Source organism: Procambarus clarkii, chromosome 89 (genome assembly GCF_040958095.1).
Source record: "Procambarus clarkii isolate CNS0578487 chromosome 89, FALCON_Pclarkii_2.0, whole genome shotgun sequence".
Classification (NCBI taxonomy): domain Eukaryota; kingdom Metazoa; phylum Arthropoda; class Malacostraca; order Decapoda; family Cambaridae; genus Procambarus; species Procambarus clarkii.
The window spans coordinates 16,650,472-16,675,578 of NC_091238.1; the positions used below are offsets into that span (position 1 = coordinate 16,650,472).

General features: G+C 37.6%; 1 protein-coding gene across 2 annotated transcripts; it reads left to right on the forward strand.

The window, feature by feature from the left end:
- The first annotated feature begins 541 nt into the window (after nt 1-541).
- LOC123773337 (ATP-dependent RNA helicase DDX54) lies at nt 542-24,968 on the forward strand. 2 transcript variants are annotated; one of them, XM_045766985.2, is made up of 17 exons: nt 542-695; nt 2,001-2,154; nt 4,443-4,520; nt 5,326-5,493; nt 6,225-6,358; nt 6,724-6,945; nt 7,264-7,432; nt 8,861-8,956; nt 9,740-9,854; nt 10,844-10,949; nt 12,584-12,713; nt 14,845-15,051; nt 16,194-16,355; nt 18,410-18,672; nt 18,782-18,920; nt 22,118-22,292; nt 24,499-24,968. In XM_045766985.2, the coding sequence occupies exons 2-17, from the start codon at nt 2,023-2,025 to the stop codon at nt 24,774-24,776; spliced, it is 2,574 nt and encodes an 857-aa protein (XP_045622941.2). In that variant the 5' UTR covers nt 542-695; nt 2,001-2,022; the 3' UTR covers nt 24,777-24,968. The 2 variants fall into 2 exon arrangements, with proteins under 2 accessions (XP_045622941.2, XP_069174182.1); XM_069318081.1 differs by lacking the exon at nt 542-695 and adding an exon at nt 1,143-1,162.
- The last annotated feature ends 139 nt before the right edge of the window (nt 24,969-25,107 follow it).

Genomic DNA, 25,107 nt, shown 5'->3' on the forward strand with positions numbered 1-25,107 from the left:
TGAATTAAATCCAGTCTCCGTGGTGTAGTGGTAAGACACTCGCCTGGCGTTCCGCGAGCGCTAAGTCATGGGTTCGTATCCTGGCCGGGGAGGATTTACTGGGCGCAATTCCTTAACTGTAGCCTCTGTTTAACACAACAGTAAAATGTGTACTTGGATGAAAAAACGATTCTTCGCGGCAGGGGATCGTATTCCAGGGACCATAGGATTAGGGACTTGCCCGAAACGCTACGCGTACTAGTGGCTGTACAAGAATGTAACAACTCTTGTATATATCTCAAAAAATAAACAAATAAATGAAATCGAAAATAGGATAAGGTTTTAATTTAAATTCAAATGTTTATTAAGATAAAAGTACATATATAAATGAGTTACAAACATAATGTTAGATTTATAGATAGAGCCTATACATACAATACCTAAAGCCATTAATACCCACAGCGTTTCGGCCAATGCTCGTTTATGCTCGTTGTTAGCTATGGCAGAACGCTGGTTAAATATTATTATTTTATCCTAAAGTATAATCTAATAAATGATTATTGTTTTCAAGAACGGCTACGTTGAGACTGTCAATTGCTATTAATGCATCATTATTATTATTAAAGCTAGAAAATCAGCAAGGATTTTGTGTCAAATGCTCTGTACCAGCGGGTTGGTAAACAGACGGTGGAGCTCACATGTGGCAGGCTAACCAGGTTGGTTATGTGGTGTTGGTGGTAGTTGGTTGGTTATGTGGTGTTGGTGGTAGTTGGTTGGTTATGTGGTGTTGGTGGTAGTTGGTTGGTTATGTGGTGTTGGTGGTGCTTGGTTGGTTATGTATTGTGGTGGTTGGTTGGTTATGTATTGCGTTGGTGGAGATTTATAGACAATAGTGCCAGAGCCCAAGGTTAGGTATATACCAAATTTGTAGGGCCCGGTTGGTTATAATTCATGTAGCCTCTAATTCTGTGGCATACTTTACCTTGCCATGATTTTAGGGCTCAGTGTTCCCGCGGCCCAGTCCTCGACCAGGCCTGGTTGCTGAACTGGTCAACCAGGCTGTTGGACGTGGCTGCTCACAGCCTGACGTATGAATCACAGCCTGGTTGATCAGGTATCCTTTGGAGGTGTTTACAAGTTCTCTTTATAACACTATGAAGCATAGAGCAGCCTAATTAATGGGGTAATTAATTCATAGTGTCAGGGGACAGCCAGCCAGAGTGTATTCATGCTCGTTAGGCATATATCATGGTCCCCCCTCCCCCCCAAGGTGGAATTACTAACCCCACTTAGGATGCAACCCCCACATCAAGGTTGGTTGAGTACCCCTGAGTACCTACTTACTGCTAGGTGAACAGAGGCATTAAGTGAAAGGAAATGTGCTTAACCATTTCTGTCCCGCCCGGGATTTGAACCCAGAATTCTTGATTGTGCATCGAGAACGAACCCGAAGTGTACTACTGGGACCCCTAAATATATACCAGGTCAAGGGTTACCAAGTGGAATACATAATAACATGATTCATTCAAATCTACAATCTCCAGGGAGCAAAATACTGTTTTGTGAGCAATCCTTTCTTTCTCCTTGAAACTTTGTAAATGCTAAGACATTGCTGCAGTTCAAAATCATCAGGAAAAATGTTAGTGCCTTTGACAAGCTGCTGGCTTCCTTGTCTTAGTTGAGATAGCTAGAGAGATGGTGGCCCTTGGGTAAATTCAGGCAAAACTCATGGAACGGCATACTTGCCGAAGTCATAAAGCCAAGATATTACTTCAGCTTAAAATCCTGATGGAAAATATCCTTGGGATCAGTGGGGGGACCATTGACAGGCTGCCAGCTTCCTGTCCTCATTGAGCCCACTAGATTGATGCATAAATTTGGTGAAATAAATATATATATACTGTATATATGCAACCAGGTATCAACCAGGTAACCAACCAGGTAACCAACCAGGTAACCAGGTATATAATTATGTAATTATTAATGTGATATTTATTAATATTTACGCTAATATTTTTCAGTGAAAAGAATAAAGATAAGATTATGGCAGAAGAGCTGGAAGGATGGGGGGCCACAGATGCACCAATGGATGGATACGCATCGGAGGGAGAATTGGACACACGCAAATTGATGGCAAAACAGAATAGGAAAAATAAGAAATCAGGCGGGTTTCAGGTAAGAGACGGCTGTCTTTTATTTTTCAGAATCCAACATGTTCTGCAATTTTTTTGAGCTATGGTCCATCTGAAGGAGGCACAGTATGGTCATATTGTACACAAGAAAGTTTGACAAAACTTGTTTTTTTATTTTAAAACTGTATATATAATTAGGTTAGGAGGTATTAGCTTAGGCTAAACTGTGTTAGGCTTAGTTAAGTTTGATTAGATTAGGTTGGTTTGGATTGGATTAGGTTAGGTTGGTTTGGGTTGGATTAGGTTGGGTAAGGTTAGGTAAGTTTTAAAAACTGTTGGCAAAATGTCTTGTGTACAATACTTGTATCCATCTGATGCTCCTTGAGTCAGAGCCTATATTGTTCATCCAGGACTCTTATCAAGACTGTGACAAGAAGCTTTTCAAATGGGCTTCTGTAATTTTTGAAAACGGGCAGTGGAAAGTGTAATGTAAGCTACCACAGCAACCAGCTCACAGTAAGACGAACGAGGGATCACTGAACAGCCCTTGCATGCATAATCATAATTTTTTTTTTAGATGTGTGTTAACGGTTTAGCCCTCCATCCTTTGAAGTCTCTTTCTTTGCCATGCAGACACACAGCTTGTGCTATGTTTTGTTCCATTTGACCTAGGCTTCTGGATTCTTTCAACCATATGACTACCCATCCTCTAGTTTTAGTGGCCAATGTATATTCTGGGTTTGGAGCTGGTACAGGGTTTAACTGCTACTCTTGTGACTGTACCTACTTGGGTTTTTACCTGTGCTGTCAGTTTTATTCTGGATTGTCATAGTTCTTTTTCCTTCAATGCTTGATGGTGTCGGTTATCCCTGGGATGTGTTGTTGTTGTGGGTCCTTCATACTTTCTGGTGGCTGTGGGTTTTCAGTAGAAGGTGAGTCGAGTTCCATTCGTAAGGGGCCTGACAGCTGAGTGGACATCGCTTGGGTTACGCAGTCTTGAGGTTCTGGGTTCAATCCCGGTGGAGGCGGAATCAAATGGGCAGTTTCTTTCACCCTTATGCACCTGTTCACCTACCTAGCAGTAAATAGATACCTGGGGGTTAGGTGCTATGGGCTGCTTCTTGGAGGGTGTGTAACAAAAAAGCAGGCCTGGTCGAGGACCTGGCTGCGGGGATGCTAAGACCCGAAATCATCTCAATATCTCAAGATAACCACATATGGACTTCTATAACCCATCCTGACAGTCCAATTTGCTATGGTAGGGTTTGTTTCAGTATGAGGCTTCCATGGTACTACTTTGGGTTTGGTTTGTCATATCTGTTGGCAGCCCTGACATGGCATTCCATCACAGGTTCTTGGCTGTTACATAGCAGAGACCTGGTGTCTGAACTGGGCACTGTTCCTTTTGGAGTCCTTTGCTACTACTGGAATTTAGTATCCATTACCCACTCTACCTTGGCTGGCAGGCACTCCACTCTTTTTCTTGTGTAAATGGCTTTAATTTTATTTCAGGTTTTTGGTCCTCAAGTGGAAGGCATTCTCTGTCAGATGTGTTTTTGATGGCAGATGTCTGTTGACTTCTCCATTTGAACTGTTCTGGCTTTGATCCCTTGCGTTGTGAGGCTGGCATGTGGCGGCTAGTGGTCCATGTTCTCTTATATGTCCCCCCCCCCCCCCCTCCATATTGTAGTCACATTGCTCTTATTATGATACTATTTGCTACGTTAGCACATGCAAAATCTTTTCTTTTTCTGTGTGTAAGGGCCGTTACAGTATTCAAGTGCTTACTGTAGATCTGATTTGTACCAGGTCACAAAGCAAGAAGTTCTGTATGGATGTTGTACCATCACAAAGTATGTTGTTAATTAATAGCATAGAATCCTGTATGTATATTTTGATATCACATGGGAGTCATATATGTTTGTCACTTTTACTTTGGTTGATTATCAAATACAATACTGCTACTTGTTTTGTTTGTTATCAAAGTGAATTTTATATGTTTAGATATCAGACTCATATTTCCATACTATATATGATAATTATAGGTATTAGCATATTTCATTATCATATATGGAAAGTAGTTGTCATTTACTGTTATGATAAATATAATTTCATAAAATGAACAGGACTGTCATGACAAATTTAATAAAGGGAGTGATTTAGAAAGGGGAAGAAAAGAGTAAATATTGTTCGAAAGATAGTATATTATTAGAAAATTATTTTGCTCATTTAATAAGATTATATTGTATTTAGTGTTTAACAGTAATTTGAGAAATACATTTTGACAATCACTTTTCTCATTCATTAAGGTGTTCTATTTTATTTCAACAGTCCATGGGTCTAAGCAACCCATTGTATCGAGGAGTTATGAAGAAAGGCTATAAGGTTCCTACTCCTATCCAGCGAAAGGTTAGTGTGGTGTAAATTCAAAGAAAATGTGACGTATGTTTTAGTTTTCAATACACTTCTTTTAGGCAGACGATGGGTCACAGTAACGTGGCTGAAGATATGATGACCAAACCACACACCAGAAGATGAAGAGACAACAATGTTTTGGTCCGTCCTTGACCATTATCACAATCGGTTTGATAAGGGTCAAGGACTGACCAAAACTTCGTCGTCTCTTCATCTTCTGGTGTGTGGTTTGGTCATCACCACTTTTAGGTATTGGTTTCATTTAATTTCTTTCAAAAGGCCTTAAACATAGTTATTTATGACCTAAATTTGTGATATACAGGTATTCTAACCCTTTTTTTTTTTTAGCTTCACTGTATTAGCAAAATGTTAGTTAGTAGGCTATTGCTGCCAAACTCCTCCTTGTTATTGGGATTCTAAATTACATTTATTTAATAAATAAAGTTCTATGTTAAATACAGTATAGGCAAAGCATAGTTTTGTCTACCAAAGACTTGGAAAATCCGGAAGATGCATTCCAGGAAAACTTAGCGTGATGTACTGTATATTTATTTAAAAGTTAATAGGATACAGAAAAGTAGGAATGGGTTCCAGAGGCCTAATTTTTTTTTTTTAATTTCTCTTTGGAAAGCTACTGATATGTAGCTCAGAAATGGGCATGTCGTTCCACACAACTTTCTATTTGCTCATGAATTATTATGGACTGCTTCTTTTTTAGTTGCAGAATATATTTTTGTGTCATGCAGTCTTTTTTTTATTTTGCTATCAGTGTTACTAATTGTTGTTTTTTGTCCATTAGACTATTCCCCTAATTTTGGAGGGCAAGGATGTAGTAGCCATGGCAAGAACAGGAAGTGGAAAGACAGCGTGTTTTCTTATACCGTTGTTTGAGAAGCTACAGACCCACTCTGCTCAGACAGGCGCACGTGCACTCATACTCTCACCCACTCGTGAGCTTGCCCTGCAGGTGTGTTCCAGTTTACCTTGTTTCCATATTTTCATGGGGTTTATAGTTTCAGTTTACAGGTAAATGATTCTTTGCACTTACATTTGTTTTACAACTGCTATAGGTGCCTCAAATGATACCTAGTGTTGAGGTATTAAGTTATGTTGGCTGGTGAAGACTTCTATACTGTATTATGTCCTATTTTAAGATAAAACAATGTTTCAGAACTACTTGAAATTTTTGTAACTGGGTTATTTAAATTAACTTTCTATTGCCCCAAAAGTCTTAATCCCTCTCAGGAGCTCCCCATCAGAGGGTGGCTACAGCAGAAGTGGTTGAGTAGACACACTCCACTAATGGGGAATGTGTTGTTACATTGAAAATATCATTAGTTGAGTATTTGGGGTTTAAGTCTTGACTGTAATAGCTTTTCAATATTTCAATAACATAATAGCATTTAGAGGTGTGTAGTCACTTTGAATGCACAATTGATACTATGGCCTAATTAAATAAATTTATAAAGTAACAGTGTGCAAGGAAGAGGCAGTGTTTTTTAACCATGGTGCTGGTTCCTATGGGTATCATATTGACAGACTGAATGATAACAGAATCTTACCTCAATGGGCAACAAGTGAGTCTCCTTAGATATGCACTATTCATATGCATGTACTGTACGCTCAGTGTTTTATTTTTTCCATACAATGCATCAAATGTTTTAAGTTTCTTTGATCAAGACTATTACCTTTGAACAGACCCTCAAGTTTACTAAAGAACTTGGCTGTTATACGGGGTTACGAGCAGCTGTAATATTGGGCGGAGATAGCCTTGAGGGACAATTTGCAGCATTACATGAAAATCCAGACATCATTATTGCAACTCCTGGAAGGTAGCATGCCCGTTTTTATAGTTGTAATAGATTTCATTGGTATTTGTATTGTTATATACAATATTTTATATTGTTATGTATTTTATGTTGTTATATATTTGTTTTATATTGTTATCTGAAATCATTTTTTGTTTGTAATTACATAAGGTACACCCTCTGTATGAATTAACTTTTCTTTGGTGGAAAACAAAAGCTTTAGTTGTTTAGATTGGGCATATTTTTCAATAAAGTGTACAACTGTGTGCATGTTACATAATTTGTTAACACTACTTACACAGCTGATATTAGATGTGGATTACAAGAGTCAATTTTACTCGTTCTTTCAAGATATAAAGAGTTTCTGCATTGATTTTTCATTATTCCAGATTAGTTCATGTCTGCGTTGAAATGAACCTAAAACTACAAAATGTTGAGTATGTAGTTTTTGATGAGGCGGACCGGCTGTACGAAATGGGATTTGCGGAGCAGCTGTCAGAGATTCTGAAGCGACTCCCAGAGATTCGACAGACACTCCTATTTTCAGCTACTCTTCCGAAGATGCTGGTTGAGTTTGCACGAGCAGGCTTAACTGATCCTGTTCTTATCAGGTAAATGAAATTTTTATAAGAATTTTGTTTTTTATGCACAAGTAGAGAAGTACCTTTGATCATTGCTACACTTTAGGAATTAATAAGAAATCACTTTGAGTTGTATTATTCTTTCTGCATATTACTCTCTTGTTTTTCCTGGACCATTGTCTTCCCACACCGTGATGCTAGAAAAATGAGATAATACTGTAAATGATAATAGTGGCATTAATGTGAATTTAACTTTTATCAATAATTTTGAAATAAATTGTCAGATTTCATTTACTTGCCAAAATACAGATAAGAATTAGTTACTGTACAGTATTTGTATTTTTTCAGATTGGATGTAGAGCATGTCCTCTCTGAAAATTTAAAGTTGGCTTTCTTTAAATGTAATCCAGAAGATAAGTTGGCTCTGCTGTTCCATGTTTTGCAGCATATCATCACTGATCATCAGCAAACTGTCATATTTGCTGCAACAAAGCATCATGTTGAATATTTACACATGGTAAGTCCATTGTCACTTCCCAGTGTGTGTGACCCTAGGAAGCCCAGGCACGTGGGTTCAGTCCCATCGTGCATTCTTAGTATTTTCTCACAAATGCATCACATTCTTCTAATTTTGTTGTCACTTGCTGATCTGCTCTTGCCGAGTAAACTTAATTGGATGTGGAGGTGCTTGACACATACTCATACCCCAGCAATTTTATAATTCTAAAGCACTTTTTCTTCTGTATAACCTAATAATATATAACAGTAGTTCATATTTTGTAGCTTTCAATACATTTAGAATACCTCACAGGATTGTCTTAAAACCTTTAACATGTATTTATTATTATCAAACTAATCTTTGTATTGATATTGGGGTGGCTAGACCCCTGAAATCCATGTTTAAAGTCAACTTAATGTGAAGTCTCCCAACCACCTCATGAAAATAAAACTTGGTATGAAACTTATCAAGATTTCATTCTAAGATTCATAAAGACCGATCTTACATTTTCCTGATTTGCATATCCCACTGAGATTATCTGATTCGTGTGTGCTTCAAGGTACATATCTTGTGTGTGGTAGCCACCTCCAGGTCATTCTCAAATCAAATCAAATTATAAACTTTGTTCATAAATAGTTGTACATTTGTAATTGAGTTAGGTTACAAAAAAATTAAGTGCATTATTTACGTATGAGAAAGCCATAATATGTAATAGCAGAACACATAATCATTATAATTATTCTCTTCCTAACTCCAAAGTTATTTCTTTCATATGTGAAAGAAGCGCCTGAAACGCTGTATGTGCTAGTGGCTATACAAGAATGTAAAACTTCAAGTCTCTGTACTCTCATAAACCCAATGTACCTTCTTGTATATAAATAAATAAATGAATAAATAAATAAATAAATTTAATATGTGGTACAATACCTGCATCTACATTACCTTGGATCCCAGTGGTGACAAAGTGTGTTAGTCGTGTGTACACAACAGTGCCAAACTTCCCAAGTATCTATTTACTGTTAAGTGAACACACAGGCATTAAGTGTAAAGAATTGGACCCATACATTTTTCCCCACCCAGTAATCAATGGTCTAATCAATTGGGAGCCAACTGCATGCGCCATCTTGTTTTTAACATTGAACTTTATGAATTTCTTCAAAACACTGACTGGTCAGTACTGTATGGTGATAGCCTCGCTTTTTGCGGGGTCTGCATTTAGTCCCCGATTGTCCAAGTGGTCTGGCACCGTTCCTTCACCTTGCCCTCTATCTAAGCTCCTTGTATCTACCCCATATCCTTTCCAAGTGCTTTATAGTTATACTGGCTTAGTGCTTTCTCCTAATAATTACCTTACCTTTATTAATCACTTATTGGATCATTCCTGAAACATGTCCCGTGTGTGTGTTCTTACCTAATCGTTTTACTCTAATGATATTTTTTTTTCAGGCTTTGAATATGGCAAACATACAGAATACATATTGCTACTCTGATTTAGATCCAGCTGCCAGAAAGATTAATGTTGCCAAATTTCAAACAAAAAAGGTAAAGTATCTTCTTGTTTCTCTGCCATATAATTAGCATTATATTCACCTTTTGGTTAATGACTCACAGCAGTGCTCAGCACTTGGTGTAATATGCTCCTTGAAAGATATATTATAGAAACATGATAAATATTCACTCTTTCATGAACTGCTTCCACCCAGTCTTTGTTTCTGTCACTTTTAAACCAGTATCCAACTGATTCAGCCAGTTGGTAAAGCAATGACCTTGATTACTGCAAGGTCACTAATTAATCCAAGTGGTTGGGCACCGTTCCATTACCTTGCTCTCATATCCCTTCCAAGTGATATTTATATAATCATATTGGCTTGGCACTTTCTCCTCATGACCTTTTAAACCAGATTTTCCCCAAATATATTTCTACATAACAAAACTCCACTTCAGTAAACTTTCTCAAGTAGGCTATTAACAATTGAGCCAAAGGGAGAAATCCATCTTAAACATTTTAAGATTAATGCTTTAAGATGCAAGCTACAATAACATGTGCAGTAACTTTTTATTTTCTTGGATCATTGGATATTTCAACTTGACAGTGATCTTAAACCTTTGAAGCCCAATTTTGACTCCACTGATCCAAATGAATAAAAAGAAATTAATGCTGTAGTTATGAATTAGATTTCTTGTAGTGCACATAGTTATTACCAGATTATAAATTGCAGTTAGATATGTTTATAATTTTTTTAGCATGGTCTGTCTCCCCTCTGTTACTTTGCATAAACATTTTATAACAAGTTGCAAATAATCTTATCTGATAATATTTCACAGGTTCGATGTCTGATTGTGACGGATGTAGCAGCTCGTGGTATTGACATTCCCTTGCTGGACAATGTCATCAACTTTAACTTTCCAGCCAAACCCAAACTCTTTGTTCATAGAGTGGGTAAGTTTTGTCGAATGTCCAAAGAGTTTGATATAATTTTCCTTGGTCTCATTGATACAAATTGCACATCATCCTTTAAACACTTGGCAGGACAGACCTTGCTAGAGCTGCTCTGTAGGATGCACTGGTGTCAGGTATAAGATGATGCTCCACAAGCAGCCATGTAAGGAAGGAAGTAAACACAGGCACCAACAGTTGACTGCCAAGGAGTCAAAAATCTCTGGAACAAAGTTATTTAATTTTTACCATCACTTTAACAGACTGTTAACTGCATAAAAGGAGAATTCAATTCTTTCTCTACCCTCTATATATTACATCCAAATCTATCAAACTGGGCACAATACAACAACAACAATACCACTTCAGTGACCAAAAGGTGGCCCTGGTGTGTCTTGCTTTCATTGGTATACATTTTATCCTGTTCCTTTGTCATATTAATACAGTGCAGTACAGTATATTTAAAACTGATGACAAACTTCCCAGTATTAGAAATGTGTTTTTTAGGTCATTAATTTGCCAACCTTCTGTTCTCAGTCACTGTAATCATTGACATTACCATTCTGTACTGGTGATAGTGATGAGTATACAATTAATTTATACTGTAATCATACTTACATATATTTTTATAAATAAATTCTAATGTTATTTTTGTATTACTAACTTAGTATAATGCTAGTGTCTATGAAGGTACTATTGATATTTAAAGGTGAGAATCACTTAGTATTCTTTTATTAAAATGCACGAAAAACACTGCAGTGGATGCATTAATATAGGAATAACTGGAATGGTAGGAAGTCTGTTGGTGGTTGTGTCTTCATACATTTGTTTTGATAATTTTTCTTGATATAATTATTTACTGAGTAAAATAAAACCTTATTACAGTGTTTGTTTTTCATATACCTTATTATTTATTTTATATATCTATATATATGGATATGTGAAATAAAGACTAATTGTTCAGATATATATATTGGTCTCTTTCTTTGCAGGTCGAGTTGCTCGTGCTGGGAGAACAGGCGTTGCATATTCCTTAGTTGCATCAGATGAGGCACCATACCTCTTGGATTTGCACCTCTTTCTTTCTAAGGAACTTCGGTTAGTCTCCCATGTATCGATTCCTGTTGAAGTAGTCACTATTTTAATCATACCTCAAGTTGCAGATAAAATATAATACTTTTATATTTTGTATGTCAATTTGTGCAGAGTAATGTGAGTATGATTGTATTACTAGATATATCTCGTAAGGTGATTACCTTTTGGTATTGTTACTTTCTGTTTTCTGATAAACGTCCAGAAAATACCTTGAGAACACTTCATAGGATTGAGTTCTTACTAGATTCCCTCATGTATTGCATTGTGAGATGTACTGTACTCCATTATTTGTGGGTGATGCATCTTCCTTATGGCTGCCTAAAGAATTTGTTTTGTCAGATGTTAGGGAATCTGTCTATGGACAGTATCTTGGTAACAAATTGACTGATAATGCATCATACTTGGTAAACTGTAATTTATTGTAATAATCTTTAAAATCATTAATACTTAAGGCATAGAGTGTTGCTACAGGTATAACCAATTTTTAGAATTGTGTAATGTACCCTTGATAACTTGCCTCCCAGGAGCTTTTCTCTGCTTATATGCATTCACAATTTGCTTCCTTGTGTGTGTGTGTGTGTGTGTGTGTGTGTGTGTGTGTGTGTGCGAGCAATATGAGTGCATCAGTGACTTCGTGCCTCCTAAGTCATTTGCTCCCATTCTTTGTTATGCGGCATTGGATTTATTCACGGCGCACTCACCTGTTGACGTGCTGTTTTGGGATTATTCAAGGAGTACGCTTACTCATGTTATGTTTTAAGTTCTTCTCTGCTTTCCCCTTTCCTGAGAAGGTGGTGCAAAAATTTGTTTATTACACTTGAGCAGCATTTCTCAACCTTTGTACCCTTGAAATACATAACTTGGGTTGTACTCTAGATAAACACACACAGATTTCATTGTTAACTGAAAGGAGATGTTTTCTGTCTTTGCTCTTGATACTAGTTAAATGAGAAATTAAACATAAAAAGACTCAAAAATAAATTTGCATATAATAAGAATTAATCTATTTATCACAGTTAAGGAACCCCTAAGTTTCCTTGGGGTTCCACAAAACCCCAATATAGAAATACTGCACTAGAGGTTCATTCCAAGTCTTTTGCCTGAAGTCCATCCCGTCCGCTTCTCAGGGAAAGTGTGTTTGAGTTTGGGTTTGTCAGCTTCTTGGGTCATTTGCAGTGGTTTAGATGTGCTAATTTAGCTCCTTTTGTTTGGCTCCTTTCCTTCTCCCAGTTGCTTTTGGGCAGTGTTGAGTTCCGTGTTAGGAGACCTCAGCAGGATGGTTCACATCAGTCCTTTTGTGGTGTTGGTCTTGTTTTGTTTTTTTACCTTCTCAATAGCGATTATAAAATATGGCCTGTTGTTTATGCAATCATTTATTGTTTGTATATGTACAGTATGCATTATCATTTTGGAGGATGGGTTAAATTATTTTCAGGCCTCACTGAACCAGAGGCTGCAACCTCTGAGTAGACTCCTCTTCCAGATGAAAGAAAACACAAAGAATATGACTCTGAATGCATGACAAACATATCAGTGGCATGAGGCCTCAGACTGCTTTAGTGTGCTCTTTTAGATATATGATAACTGTTTTGTGTGAGGTTTTCTCTTAAATATATGACAATATTACTTTTTTGTAGATTTGCTCCCCACCCTCCTGATAAGAGCAAGAAAGATGACTGGAATTACATGTATGGCTCAGTACCACAAAATATTTTGGATAATGAAGCTGAACAGATCTTATATATGCACAAAACTTCATCTGAATTAGTAAGTACTGTACTGTGAATATAAAAATAATATTTTCCTAATGAACATATTGATCAAGTTTATTTTCCTTGTGCTATGCCTTTATTTTCTATATTTAGCATTTCTATATATATGATGTTATATGTTCCATTATGGGGCTGGATTCATTAGAAAACATTCCAAATCACCATGTCTAATAAACATTCCTTGTAATCTTCTCCAGTTCCCTCATATTCTCATGAGGTGTCTGTCCTCTATACTCTCATACAAACTCCTCATCTCAGTATGTTTGTGGCCCTAGTCTCTCAATTGTATCGGCGTCCACTCCAGATCACGTGCTGTATGGCCCACATTTGGCTGAACCTTCATGGGTGAAAATCAGCACTCACAAATCCCTCACTCTGTATATTTTGCTTAGTGTTCATCTGCCACATGCTTTGTTGTTGCTATAATTGTTTAACATAGTTACTGTGGGGGTTTAATCTACTAAGTAATATTGCAGGGGAACTAAGTCCTGTAATTAAAAGTGATACTGTATCAAAAATTTTCTGTCTCATGTTTACTGTATGGTTGTTATTATACGTCACAATTATTGTATTTTCATTAGTTCAAATGGTATAACATGATTTTTCACACAATTTTGATGCCAATATCATTAACATTAGGTAAAAAAATTATAAAAAATAATGTTGTTGAATATAAAAAAAAAAATTAGCACTCAGTCCAGCCCATCAAATGTGTGAATAGACATGTCCTTATCTTTGTTTCTTAGACCTAATGTTTAGGGAGCATAACCAAGCAAGCATAGCGTCAGCTAGAAAAATAATTGGATGGACTATGAGAACCTTCAAATCCAGGGATCCCACAGCAGTGCTCATACTACCCAAATCACTTGTGCTGTTCTGTCTTGAGTACTGCTCAATACTCACTTCCTCTTTCAGAGCAGGATAGATTGTTGAAATAGAGGGAATACAAAGAGCATATACAGCATGCATTGACATGATAAAGCACCTAAACTATTGGGATTGTCTCAAAGCTCTTAAAATGTACTAAAGGAGAAAGAGAGGTATCAAATAATAAATACTGTACATGGAAAATACTGGAGGGGCCAGATCCCATATTTGCACAGTAAAATAACAACATACTGAATATGGAAGGAAATACAGAATAGAGTCAGTGAAGAGTAGAGGTGACATAGGCACAGTCACAGAACACTGTGTGAACATCAGAGGACCATGACTGTTCAGTATCCTCCCAGCAAATATAAGAAATATTGTTGGAAGTCTTCAAGTAAAAACTTGACAGTTTTCTGCAAGAAGTGCTGAACCAACTGGGCCGTAGCATATATGTGAGCCTGCAGGCCACTCTAAGCAACAGCTTGTTGGGCCCTGCTCTCACATATAAAGCCTGGCTTGACTTGTGAGAACCAGGCTTGGAGAATAGAAGAACTCCCAGAACCCCATCCAGATACAATCCAAGTATCTCATAGACCTCCTGTCCTTATCTCTCTGTCTTGTAGACCTGTTCTTATCTATATCTTTTAGACCTGTCATTATCTCTTTATCTCATATACGACATGTCCTAATAAAGATGTCTTCCCATGTAGGTGATGCTATTGGCTATACATTGTTTCATTGTCACTACTGTATCTCTAGCTAAACACTGAGGACATGGTGAATTCACACAAGTTCTCTTTATTTTAATTTATAAAAACTCCTAATATAGCACATATTATTCTCCATTATGGCACTTTTTGTGATTGATTGGCTTTCTATTATAAGCCACGCCTGTCATCATCTTGGTGCTTTGTCCACAATGAAAATTATGTCCACCAGAAACACCGAGCACATGTATGATGTAGTCTCAGTAGTGTGCCTACCTAGTGAAGGGATGTATGTCCTGGTGAGCAGCCAAATTGGCTCTGGCTCAAGGAGCATCTGAGGGACTGGTTTGGAAAGAAGTGCTTTAACTGTGCTCGATACTGTACCTTATTATTTTTGTTGATTTCCTGGTCAGTGAAGTCATTGTTTTGTCCTTCTCAAGAAAGAAAATTGCTACTGTTAATGGTTAACTTATCAGATACTTTTGTTACATAATCCACATGCTTGAACGTGTATACTGTACTGAACATTAATTAAACAAAAAATTTCAGACGAATATGAAGAAAGTGGTTGGTAATGCGTACAAGCAGTATGTTAAGTCTCGGCCAGCCCCCAGCAGCGAAAGCATTAAACGCATGAAGGAGAATCATTTGGTCTGCACTCTTGGCTTCCATCCTCTTCTGGTTGACGAAAATGTTGATATGGAAGAGCGTCGTCTGGAAATGTTGGTGACCCTGAAAAAACTTCAGCCTAAATCAGTAATATAAACTATAACATTTTGTATATATGTTGCTTTATGAATCTGTTGCTTTATTCATGTTATTCATTTATTACATTATTTTACTTGTAGGTTTTAAACGAGAGCATAAACTTAGCAAAGTTTGTGTAGTTAATTACCCTTTCAATTGTCAGTGAATAAAATTGGAACTTTTTTATATTTACTAAATAAATATTGAAGATGTCATAATCAATTTTCTATTAGTTGCCATGTTTGGAAATTCAACAAGATTTTGATGAGGAATGTCTAGCAGAATACTGTTGGATACATTCTGGTACTGTAAATAATAATAATAATAATACATACAGAGTAAACACACCTAACGTGACGTCAACAATGAGAAAATCTGTAGGAGTAGTGATGAGGTTTCGAACCTATGAACTGGATGTTCCCATGCACACACTTCTAGCGACTAGACCATGACATGGTATAAGGATTGCAACCTCGAACTCTACTAAAGTAGAACTACTTAGTAGAACTAAAGTAGAACTAATTGCTAAGTAGTTATACTTAGTAGAACTCAGGTTGCAATCCTTATACCATGTCATGGTCTAGTCGCTAGAGCGTATGCGTGGGAACATCCACCACGTAGGTTTGAACCCTTATTGCTGCTCCTACGGATCTTCTCAATAATAATAATAATAATAATAATCTAATTTTCTGTTCTTGGTAAAATAATTTGAAATTACCTAACCTAACCTGGGTCTTGTACAGTATAGTACATATTTTACATTAGGCCTAAGTCTGTGTGTGTCAGGCCTAGGCAACATTAGAACTTTTTTGCAACAGCATTTTATACATAATTATTATAATTTTTGAGGTTGGGTTGGTATTTAGCAGAGAGGGTGCATTTTAAGCTCGTTCTCTGTCACTTTTAGTTGAAATTATGATTTTGTGTTTGTATAATAGATTGCTTTATCTACATCTCTTTGTTGTCATAATTTTCCTTTGAAATAAATTAAATATCAAGTGGTATTTCACAATTAAGATAAATATTTTATAGCATATACTGTACACATTAATTAGACATTTTGGATCATGAGTAAAAAGTATTCTGTGAAAAACTGCAGGTTTTGTAAGTTTCTTCTCATATTTTAAATAAATCCATTTATATTATTTCAGACTGTGTTTGAAATGATGAAAACACATAAAAGTGACAGTGTTCATGTGGTAAATAACATGAAACAAAAGCGAGAATATGACAGCAAAAGGATCGATACCTTCCACAAAAATGTGCAGATGCAGCAGGCTTCCAGGGAAGAAAAGGAAGTGGCAACAAAACAGGTGTGTTGTTGATCCTGTTTTCCTATTTTGTTATTACTGTATTTTGTCTATATTTCTCTCTCTCTTAATCATTCTTTCCTTCCTCCTCATCCTCCTCCTCCTTTTTCTCTACTTCAACTTAATATCTCCACCCAACCAGGTGCAGCATTCACCCAGTGGAATGACCAGGTGTGATTAGCAAAACTTGTACCCTATTTTTTTTCTTTTCTGAATTGAGCTTAGCCTACCTGGGACAAAAAATATGCAGCTCAGTGGAGATAAGTAATATTAAAGTTAGGCTCTGAAGTGGGTAGAAGATCCATTGCAACACTACCAACAGGGAAAATGAGGTAAACAACTTTCCTGATCCTTAAAAAACTAGTAGTTCCGTGTTAGATGACACTCTAGTAGGAAAAATCATTTAGCAAGAGATGTCCTATAAGGTCTTCAGACAGAACCCAATCTAACACTGATGAGAAAGGATGTAGGTCTACCTACCTTACCTTGTGTAGCCACAGAAGGTAAATGAAATACTGTAATCAGTAGATGTCTCTCCCAAGTGTAACCCCAGCAACCAGTGCAAAATCTCTGCCCCATAACCCCTGAAAGGGAGCTGGAGCAAGTAAAAAAAACAACAATCACACACCATGTCACGCCTGCCTCAGAATCTCACTTCAGTGCCCAAGTCTCAAAGCACTACTTGGCACAAGTCTGTCTCAACACACATATTCAGAAGGTACAAAACAAAAAAACCCTCGGAAGATATCTGTTGGCAATCAGTCTCTGCTGTAGGAGTCAGGGAAACAAAGCCATAGCAGAATAGGCACAAAAGACAAGCAAATTAACTGGCATGCATGCTGTGAAGCATTTAAAGAATGAACCTCTATCTGGGTCATAATGTTTGAGAGTGGCCTTTCAACTTAGCAAGCAGATAGGTCTCAACTGTAAGCTCTTGTGTGTGCTAACATGTGCTAGACGAGTGTGTGAGGTGCCATCCTCCGCCTCCCAACAGTTGGGGGGGCTCTGCCTGCATGTTGCTGGTGGTATTTCTGATTTGTATAAGCTTCGTGCTACAAGCTGGGGAAAAGACACTCGTGACTTGAAAAATGGTGTGAAGTAAGCTGACGGAAGTTCAGAGAGGTAGAGGCCTAGAAAATGGTGATACGAGATTTGCACCACTGAGAGGTAAATTAATACCATTTTGCAATTTTTAATTACGGGAACCTTAGATCAAGATGTCTGCTACTATTCTCCGACCTCAAATTTGGTTTAGATTATTTTCTTTCTGTATTAATCCATAGATTTGGTTAGGCTAATCTTGAGGCAGTCTAACCTTACTTCAACTGTCCCCTGACCTTTTCCAAATGTTACCTAAACCTTTTACATTTTTTCATACAACTATTTCATAATCTATCTGTTAAATTAAATATGCATTGAAAACACTTTCTTTAAAACTACTATACTCATCAACTTTCCTGAATTTTTTTGCATCAAAGGCTTTCAGTAAAAGAAAATTAACTTTCAATACATGGATTTAATTTCATAATAAGAAATCCTAATCAAATTTACTCATTGTAATTTCACCCTAGTGAAAGATAGATGAATCGGAAGTGCAATAGGAGAATACTGCCAACATCACAGGCCCATACTTCTTACACCTTTTATTAGCAAATAAAAGATATATGGCTTTAACATTGGTCCAACTCTTCAAGAGGGAGCCTGAGAAGTTCTTGCTGGTTCTTGTGAGGTCTATGGGAGCTCAACAGCAACCAGCAATAGCCTGGCTGATATGGCAATAACCTGTACTGTATATATACCAATGACGTCTAAACTCAGGCGGGGGTTCCGCAGAACAGCACTCGAGATTAGCCATAAGTAAACCATAGTGCTGCCCTCTACATCATTGTCTCGACTAGAAGCTAGTTGGCTGCTGCCCCACTAGCGTGCCACATCACATCCACTTCTTTTCCTGCCACTACACCAATGCCATAACCAGTATACATCCTGTTCTCTGCCACAAATTAATAAACACTACTCTCAGTAATAAATATTTCACATTATTGCCACTTTCTCAGATAACAGAGGATTTGAAGAAGTTAGAGCAAAGTACTGAAGAGGAGGTAAAGAACACATTTTCGTCCATTGTGGGCCAAAGAAAAAAGAAGGACGATAATCTACATACTGAGCTTCCGGGAGTTAAGAATGGTGTGAAAAGGAAAATTGCAGCCGAGAATGGGCATCAAATACAAACTAAAAGAATGAAAAGTAAAGAGAATCAAGACTTCAAAGACAAACAGTTTTATTTACCATACTCACGAGATGATTTTGCTGAAAAAGGGTAAGTGGGTAGAATTTTGTGCTATTTTACAAATATATAATTCAAACAAAATTATAAATACATAATTATGAAAAGTTAGTTATGCATTTGACAAATTTTACTTTTGCAGGTACTCCTTAGGCACAAGCTTCCAAATGGATGCAAATAAAGTATCTGTAGAACTGACGCAAGACGATGACTCGAGACAAAGACAGAGTAACAAGCTGCATAAGTGGAATCGGAACAAAAAGAGATTTGTTGGTACACAGGTGAGGATTTTATGATATTCATTACTTTATTTGTATTACTTCAATATATTTAAAGTGCTTATTTAAAGTACAGTATAGCCATTCTCTTTTGAAAACAAAAAATATAATGGGAAAAGTAGTTTTATTAACCGTCCATTTTCAGAAATGCTTTTCTGGGAGGGCTCCTATGGAGGCTTCCAGTTACTAGCAACCTGGATAGCTCCATCCAATTTGATTAACACCAGGCCCATACAATTCATTGTAAGCTTACTGGGCACCAGAGGCCAAAACCTGGCCCACTGTACAGGTAGCTGATATGAGATCACTCAGACCAAGAAAAGGCACCACAAATATAGAGTAAGACAATACAGACAACAGCAAGGTACACACAGGGCGAAATAAGATGCTGAAACAATCCACCACATCATTAGGTAGTTCACTGGCTAGTAGCAGCAGCAGCAGCAGCACACCCAGACGCCGGAGTTCACCAGTCAACCTGTCAGTCATTTAGTCTGGTGTGACATGTTAACACGTCTCTTATGCTCCCCATTCATGCTTGTGTTCCCCAAGTCCTTGTTTTTCCAGATAAGTGTCGGGCATCCTTTGGACTCTGTGCTGTGGGTGCCCATTTGGTTGTGTGTGAGTTTTATATTGTAGTATTTATTTCACGTGTGTGGTTTCATACCTCATTTCCTGTGTGAACTTTGACTTATTGTTTACCTTGAGCTGTATACATCTAGAGTTGACTTTTCTAGGTGCTTACTGGTGTTGCTATTACCCAGCCAGAGTTATCCTCCTTGGTGGGTTTGGGTGGTTGTTCCTGAGAGTGCAATCTTCCTTGTGGAGGAAACCTTGCCATTAGTAGTGCACAGATCTCTGACTCCTCTGTGAGGCTTGTAGATAGGAGCACTTTGGGCTTTCTGCATTTAAGAGTCACACAAGATGCTCGTGTGCATATTTTATGGCATGTTGCTTATGCCTTTTTCAACTGTCTATGCCTCTAAGCTACATTCAGCAAGCAGCACATTCCCATTGCTTCCTGCTTGGCCAGTCCTTTGTGATCTGGAAACCCCCTGTACATTTTGGTAGGGTTCATCGTGGTCTGGCCCTGCAAATCCGCACTTGTTGTGGTGCTAGTATGAAGGATAACTATCAATTTTATTACAGATATATATATTACTAAGTCTGCTACACAGTCTGTGGATGATTTTATCTCTATCATCCTGGAACCTGTGATGCAGTGGTAGTCGTTGCATCTCTGTTTATGTAGGAAACATCTTCTGCCTCAGTGGGTGGGGTCTCGTGTCCCTCCCCCCCATCCCTCCCTCTCCCTGTCTCTGTGTGTGTGTGTGTGTATGTGTAGGGGGGTTTGGGCAAAATGTGACCCATTGCCGCTTTTGCTAATTGGCATATTTTCGGTATGAAAAGTCGTAATTTCAAACTCTAAATATGTGCAGTGAGCCAGAATTCGGCTTGAAAATAACGCTCATGAGTCGGATTTGCAATATTTCCTATATATTGAAAACTGTAGGAGGGGGAAAGCAAAATGTTACCCATTGCCATTTTCACTAATTGGCATATTTTCAGGTATAAAAAGTCGTAATTTCAAACTCCAAATACATGCAGTGAGCCAGAATTCTGCTAAAAAATAACGTTCATGGGTCATATTTGCGATATTTCCGATATTTTGAAAACTGTAGGGGGGTTTGGGTAAAGTGTGACCCATTGCAGTTTTTCACTAATTGGCATCTTTTCGGTATAAATCTTCATAATTTCAAACTCCAAATAGGTGCAGCGAGCCAGAATTCGGTTAAAAAGTCACACTCGTGAGTCAGTTTTGCATTATTTCCGATATTTTGAAAACTGTAAGGGGGTTTGGGCAAAATGTGGCCCATCGCCATTTTCACTAATTGGAATATTTTCGGTATAAAAAGTCATCCCACTCTCCATCCTCTCCTGTTTTCTGGTCTCCAGTAGGTTTCTAATGACTCTCAAGAGCCTGGTACAAATCGAATTGGGTGGAGCTGTACAAGTTGCTAGCAACAGGAAGCCTCTGTAAGAACCCTGGGAAAAGGGATGTTTTATTACATTCAACAAATTTTTGTCTATTAACCCTCCATTTCCAGCTGGACAGAGTTTCATACTGGGAGAATGTGTTCTTCAGCACTCTCTCCTCTCTCTCAATCAATTAATTTATCTATATTATCTCAACAGACACTTAATTTCTCTCTTCCAGGTTTGTCATCTTGGATAGCCCTCTCCCACCTTGTTTTATTTTCTTGGTACTGTTACTCTTCTTAAAATACTCCAGTCTTGACTGCTTGAAGTTTTACTTGCCAAGCCCATAAAAAATGCAGACATCACAACTAAACTTGGCAGTTTGATTTGCTCTTTCTTCATTCACCCTTCACATTTCTTTAATTTTCTAAGGGCTTAAGACCTTCTTCCATGCTTTTTCCTTGCTCTATTCTATCATCTTCTAGTTTCTCAGATTCATTCTTAGTAAATAATATCTGTATATAGCCAAGATCATTCCGACCATTAGCAACAGTACTTATAAGGTATAAATGAATTATGATGAGGTAAAATAAACATTAGTACACAATCCCACACACGATTAATTTTGTTTTGTTAGCCGAGTCACAACAGGATGTGGTCCAAATATGTGTTTTATGGGCATGTGTTTTTTTACCCTCTAAACTAGTTTCATTAGATCTCCTCTTGTCAAACAAGAAACTCTTGGTTATTGTCGGTTACAAACATCCTTCGCCAGCATACATGTAAAATAATTGCACAAATCCATACAATATGTTATCTAATTAAGCTGACAAAATATCAGCCATATTTATGTTTTAGCATTCATTCTATGGATTATTGATATTCACCCCCCCCCCCCCCTCATGTATCACTTCAGGCATCTTGATATAAGTAAATATAGTGACATTGTTCAAATGCAGACGAGGAGTCACAATAACGTGGCTGAAATATGTTGACTAAACCACACACTAGAAAGTGAAGAGACGACGACGTTTCGGTCTGTCCTGGACCATTCTCAAGTCGATTGTGTCATGGACCATTCACAATCGACTTGAGAATGGTTCAGGACGGACTGAAACATCGTTGTCTCTTCACTTTCAAGTGTGTGGTTTGGTCAACATTGTTCAGCTGTTTTGTATATGGTTTACTTTAAATATTAAGTTTACTTTTCATATTTACAGGATCAGCAGAAAAGAATAAAAACAGAGTCTGGTGTATGGATTCCAGCATCTTACAAGACTAACAGGTATGAGAAATGGATAGAAAAGGGCCAGAAGAAGAATGCAGAGAGCAGTGATGATGAGAATGAAGCTGGAAATATTGATAAAAATGGAAGAGGAAACAGGAAATTCAAAAGTAAGATGTTTCTTTTATGCGTTTTTACATATTAACACTTTCGCTCGGGGATGACGCAGCATTGCGTCATCCGTTTACTGGCGGTAATGCCGGGGATGACGCAGCATTGCGTCATCCACTTTAAAAATTCGCCAAAAATCAGGTTTGTATCCGATTTTTTGGGGACTGGTTTTAAAATGTGCGCCGATGTCTTCCCATTTCCTTTGTTGAGCCTCGTGGCCCTCAGGCGGCTTGGCACACGCCGTGGGCCCATTGTCTTTGCTCCACTGTTGTGACCAATGTCGTCTCCCCTCGCATCTCAAACGTGTGAACATTTCGGCTATTTTCCGTGGCTATATTTCTTACTGCGGCTTTAGAAACTATCTACGCTTACTCCACGATGGATAGTAATCATGAACAAGGCCCTTCCAGGAAGAAAATTGCGAAAGAAAGGCTTGAAAAGGGTGGGAATTGGGAGTGTAGTAGGAAGGCCTCTGAGCGCTCACTCACGGCTAACGCGTGGCCCGTCTTCAACTCGTCGGCGGTTGGAGCGTGACCAGGTGTTTTTTTTTATATGCTAATGTTCCTCTAGAGAATTTTATTACGAACCCATTGAGACCAAAATGAAAGACCTAGGACAAAAATTGAGGTGACCAGAGTGAAAATAGTGAAAACATTTTATCCCGTTTGCGCGCTCCCGGGTAACTCGTTCGCACTTTCTCTGTTTGCTGCGGGTAATTAGCCGGGCTTTTGGAGTTTATATGCATTTAGTGCTGTAGAGAATTTTATTGCGAACACAATGATACCAAATTTATTCTCGTAGAAGGAGAATTGAGGTGACAAAGTTGAAGAGAGTATACACTTTTCGGAATTAACGCGCGCTTCCGTGACACGCTGGGGCCCATATCGCCCTGTCGAGGGGTGGCGCGCGGGGTGAGCGAAAGTGTTAAGTCAGTTCAGAATTATGAACCTTAGTGCCAGCATAAATAACCATAAGGGCTAATATGTGTAGTTATTTATAATTTGGATTTAGTAAACATTATATAAATCCATTACTGGAGTCACATAGTCAATCCAGTATCTAAGACGTGTTACACGTGAATGAAACACAGTCGTAATGGGAAGGGTAAATGTAAGAACAGTGGACAATTGAAGTGGTAGGAGAGTTCAGCGAATAGTTGTGTGGTTGGGTATTAAAGAAAGTTATATACCTGTATATATATATATAGGGTTGAGAGATGGAAAGAGTGGCTTTGTATATACATGTACTGTATATGAAAGAGTATATTATGTCCTGGAAATGAGCAATAATTCAAGGACGTGGTAGATTTTAATGTAAGGTGGTAATGAACGATATGTATTTGAGGGCTTATGCTCCAATGCATAAGGAGAATGTTATAGAAAAAAAATGAGATGGGAGTGTTCTGGAATCAATTGAATGAATGTGTGGAGAAGCTACAAGATGGAAATTTTACAGATTCAACAAACATAGGCCGCTATAACCAATACTAGTACATGGGTACGCCTCTGTTTGACAGAGGTGCATAATGTTACCAGTAAGTGGAGTGGGTTAAGTGAGGGAAGGAGCTGTACAGATAGATTTTTATCATGATAAAGATACTGTATTTGAAAAGTTTCTGGTCTGACATAATTAGCAGCATCAAGGGCAAATGATTTCAGTTAAAAATAGATTTACTGTAATTTAATTCATATATTAAGGACCCTATACATATCCATCTTGTAGGTAAGTGGCAAAAAGGTTACTCACATAATGAGTTCAGGTATTAGAACCCAATGATCTTAAAGGTAAGCATTATATTTTATTACAAAGTAGTTACATATACTTACATATAATTGTAATTGGCATACCATGCACCCCATGCTCAGCCAGTAGGCTATGGTGGTAATGTTGGTCATGTGCATTGAGAGTATTGCTACAGTATAAGAGCATTTCATAAGTTAGACAAATATATCTTTGAGGTCATTGCACTGCTGAATGTTTTTTATATATATGAAAGTTTTGCACCCAGTGCTACACTATATAATTGTCCATTCAGTTCATTATTGCCGTATTCTTTATGTTTTAATTGAAAGAGTCAAGTAATTGCTTTTCTATGCACATAGAATACTGTATTGTAGATATGATAGAATGGTACAATATTATGAAATTCATGTAATTTCTCATCTTTATTTTATGCTTAAATTCTTTATATATTATAAACAACAGCTGTCAGCAAAAGATCTGAGGGGAAGGCCCACCCCCTGCTCCGAGGCAAGGAAGGACCCAAGACTAAGCGACCACCTAGGAGAGAGCTCAGAACTCAAGATGAAATCATAAAAGAGACAAAGAGAAAAGAAAATGAACGTAAGAAGCATCTGCAGAATAAGATAAAGAAGAGATCCAAAATGTCAAAAAATAAAGCCAACCGTAATAAGCAAAATGACAATAGAGAGAATTTTGGTAGAAAGAAGCATGGAAGAGGTGGTGGTCAAAAACGACGTTAAAATTATATAAACGCACTACACTTTATTTTACATGTAAGTACAGTATTGCAGAGTAGTGTGTTTGTTTTCAGTGGTTTCCCTATATAACATTTTACATATTTGTATGGGATGATAATAGCAAGTACTGTATATCTCATCTTTGAATATTTGTTTATCATTTTACAACACTATTTAATAAAGAAGGTATATTCAGTGTCGTTTTTATATTATCCATTGGGAAATATGATGGCTTTAATGATGCTCACCGTATGTCTTTTTGCTCTTGTATTGGGATCCTGAGTGATGTTTAGTCTCTCTTTGAATAGCCACCAATACACACAGTGCAAATAGT

Excerpts from the sequence above, each read along its gene's own strand:
- LOC123773337 (XM_069318081.1), top strand. Across the intron at positions 4,521-5,325 it reads CTACTCCTATCCAGCGAAAG|ACTATTCCCCTAATTTTGGA; the intron begins GTTAGTGTGGTG and ends TTTGTCCATTAG. Across the intron at positions 9,855-10,843 it reads ACTCTTTGTTCATAGAGTGG|GTCGAGTTGCTCGTGCTGGG; the intron begins GTAAGTTTTGTC and ends CTTTCTTTGCAG.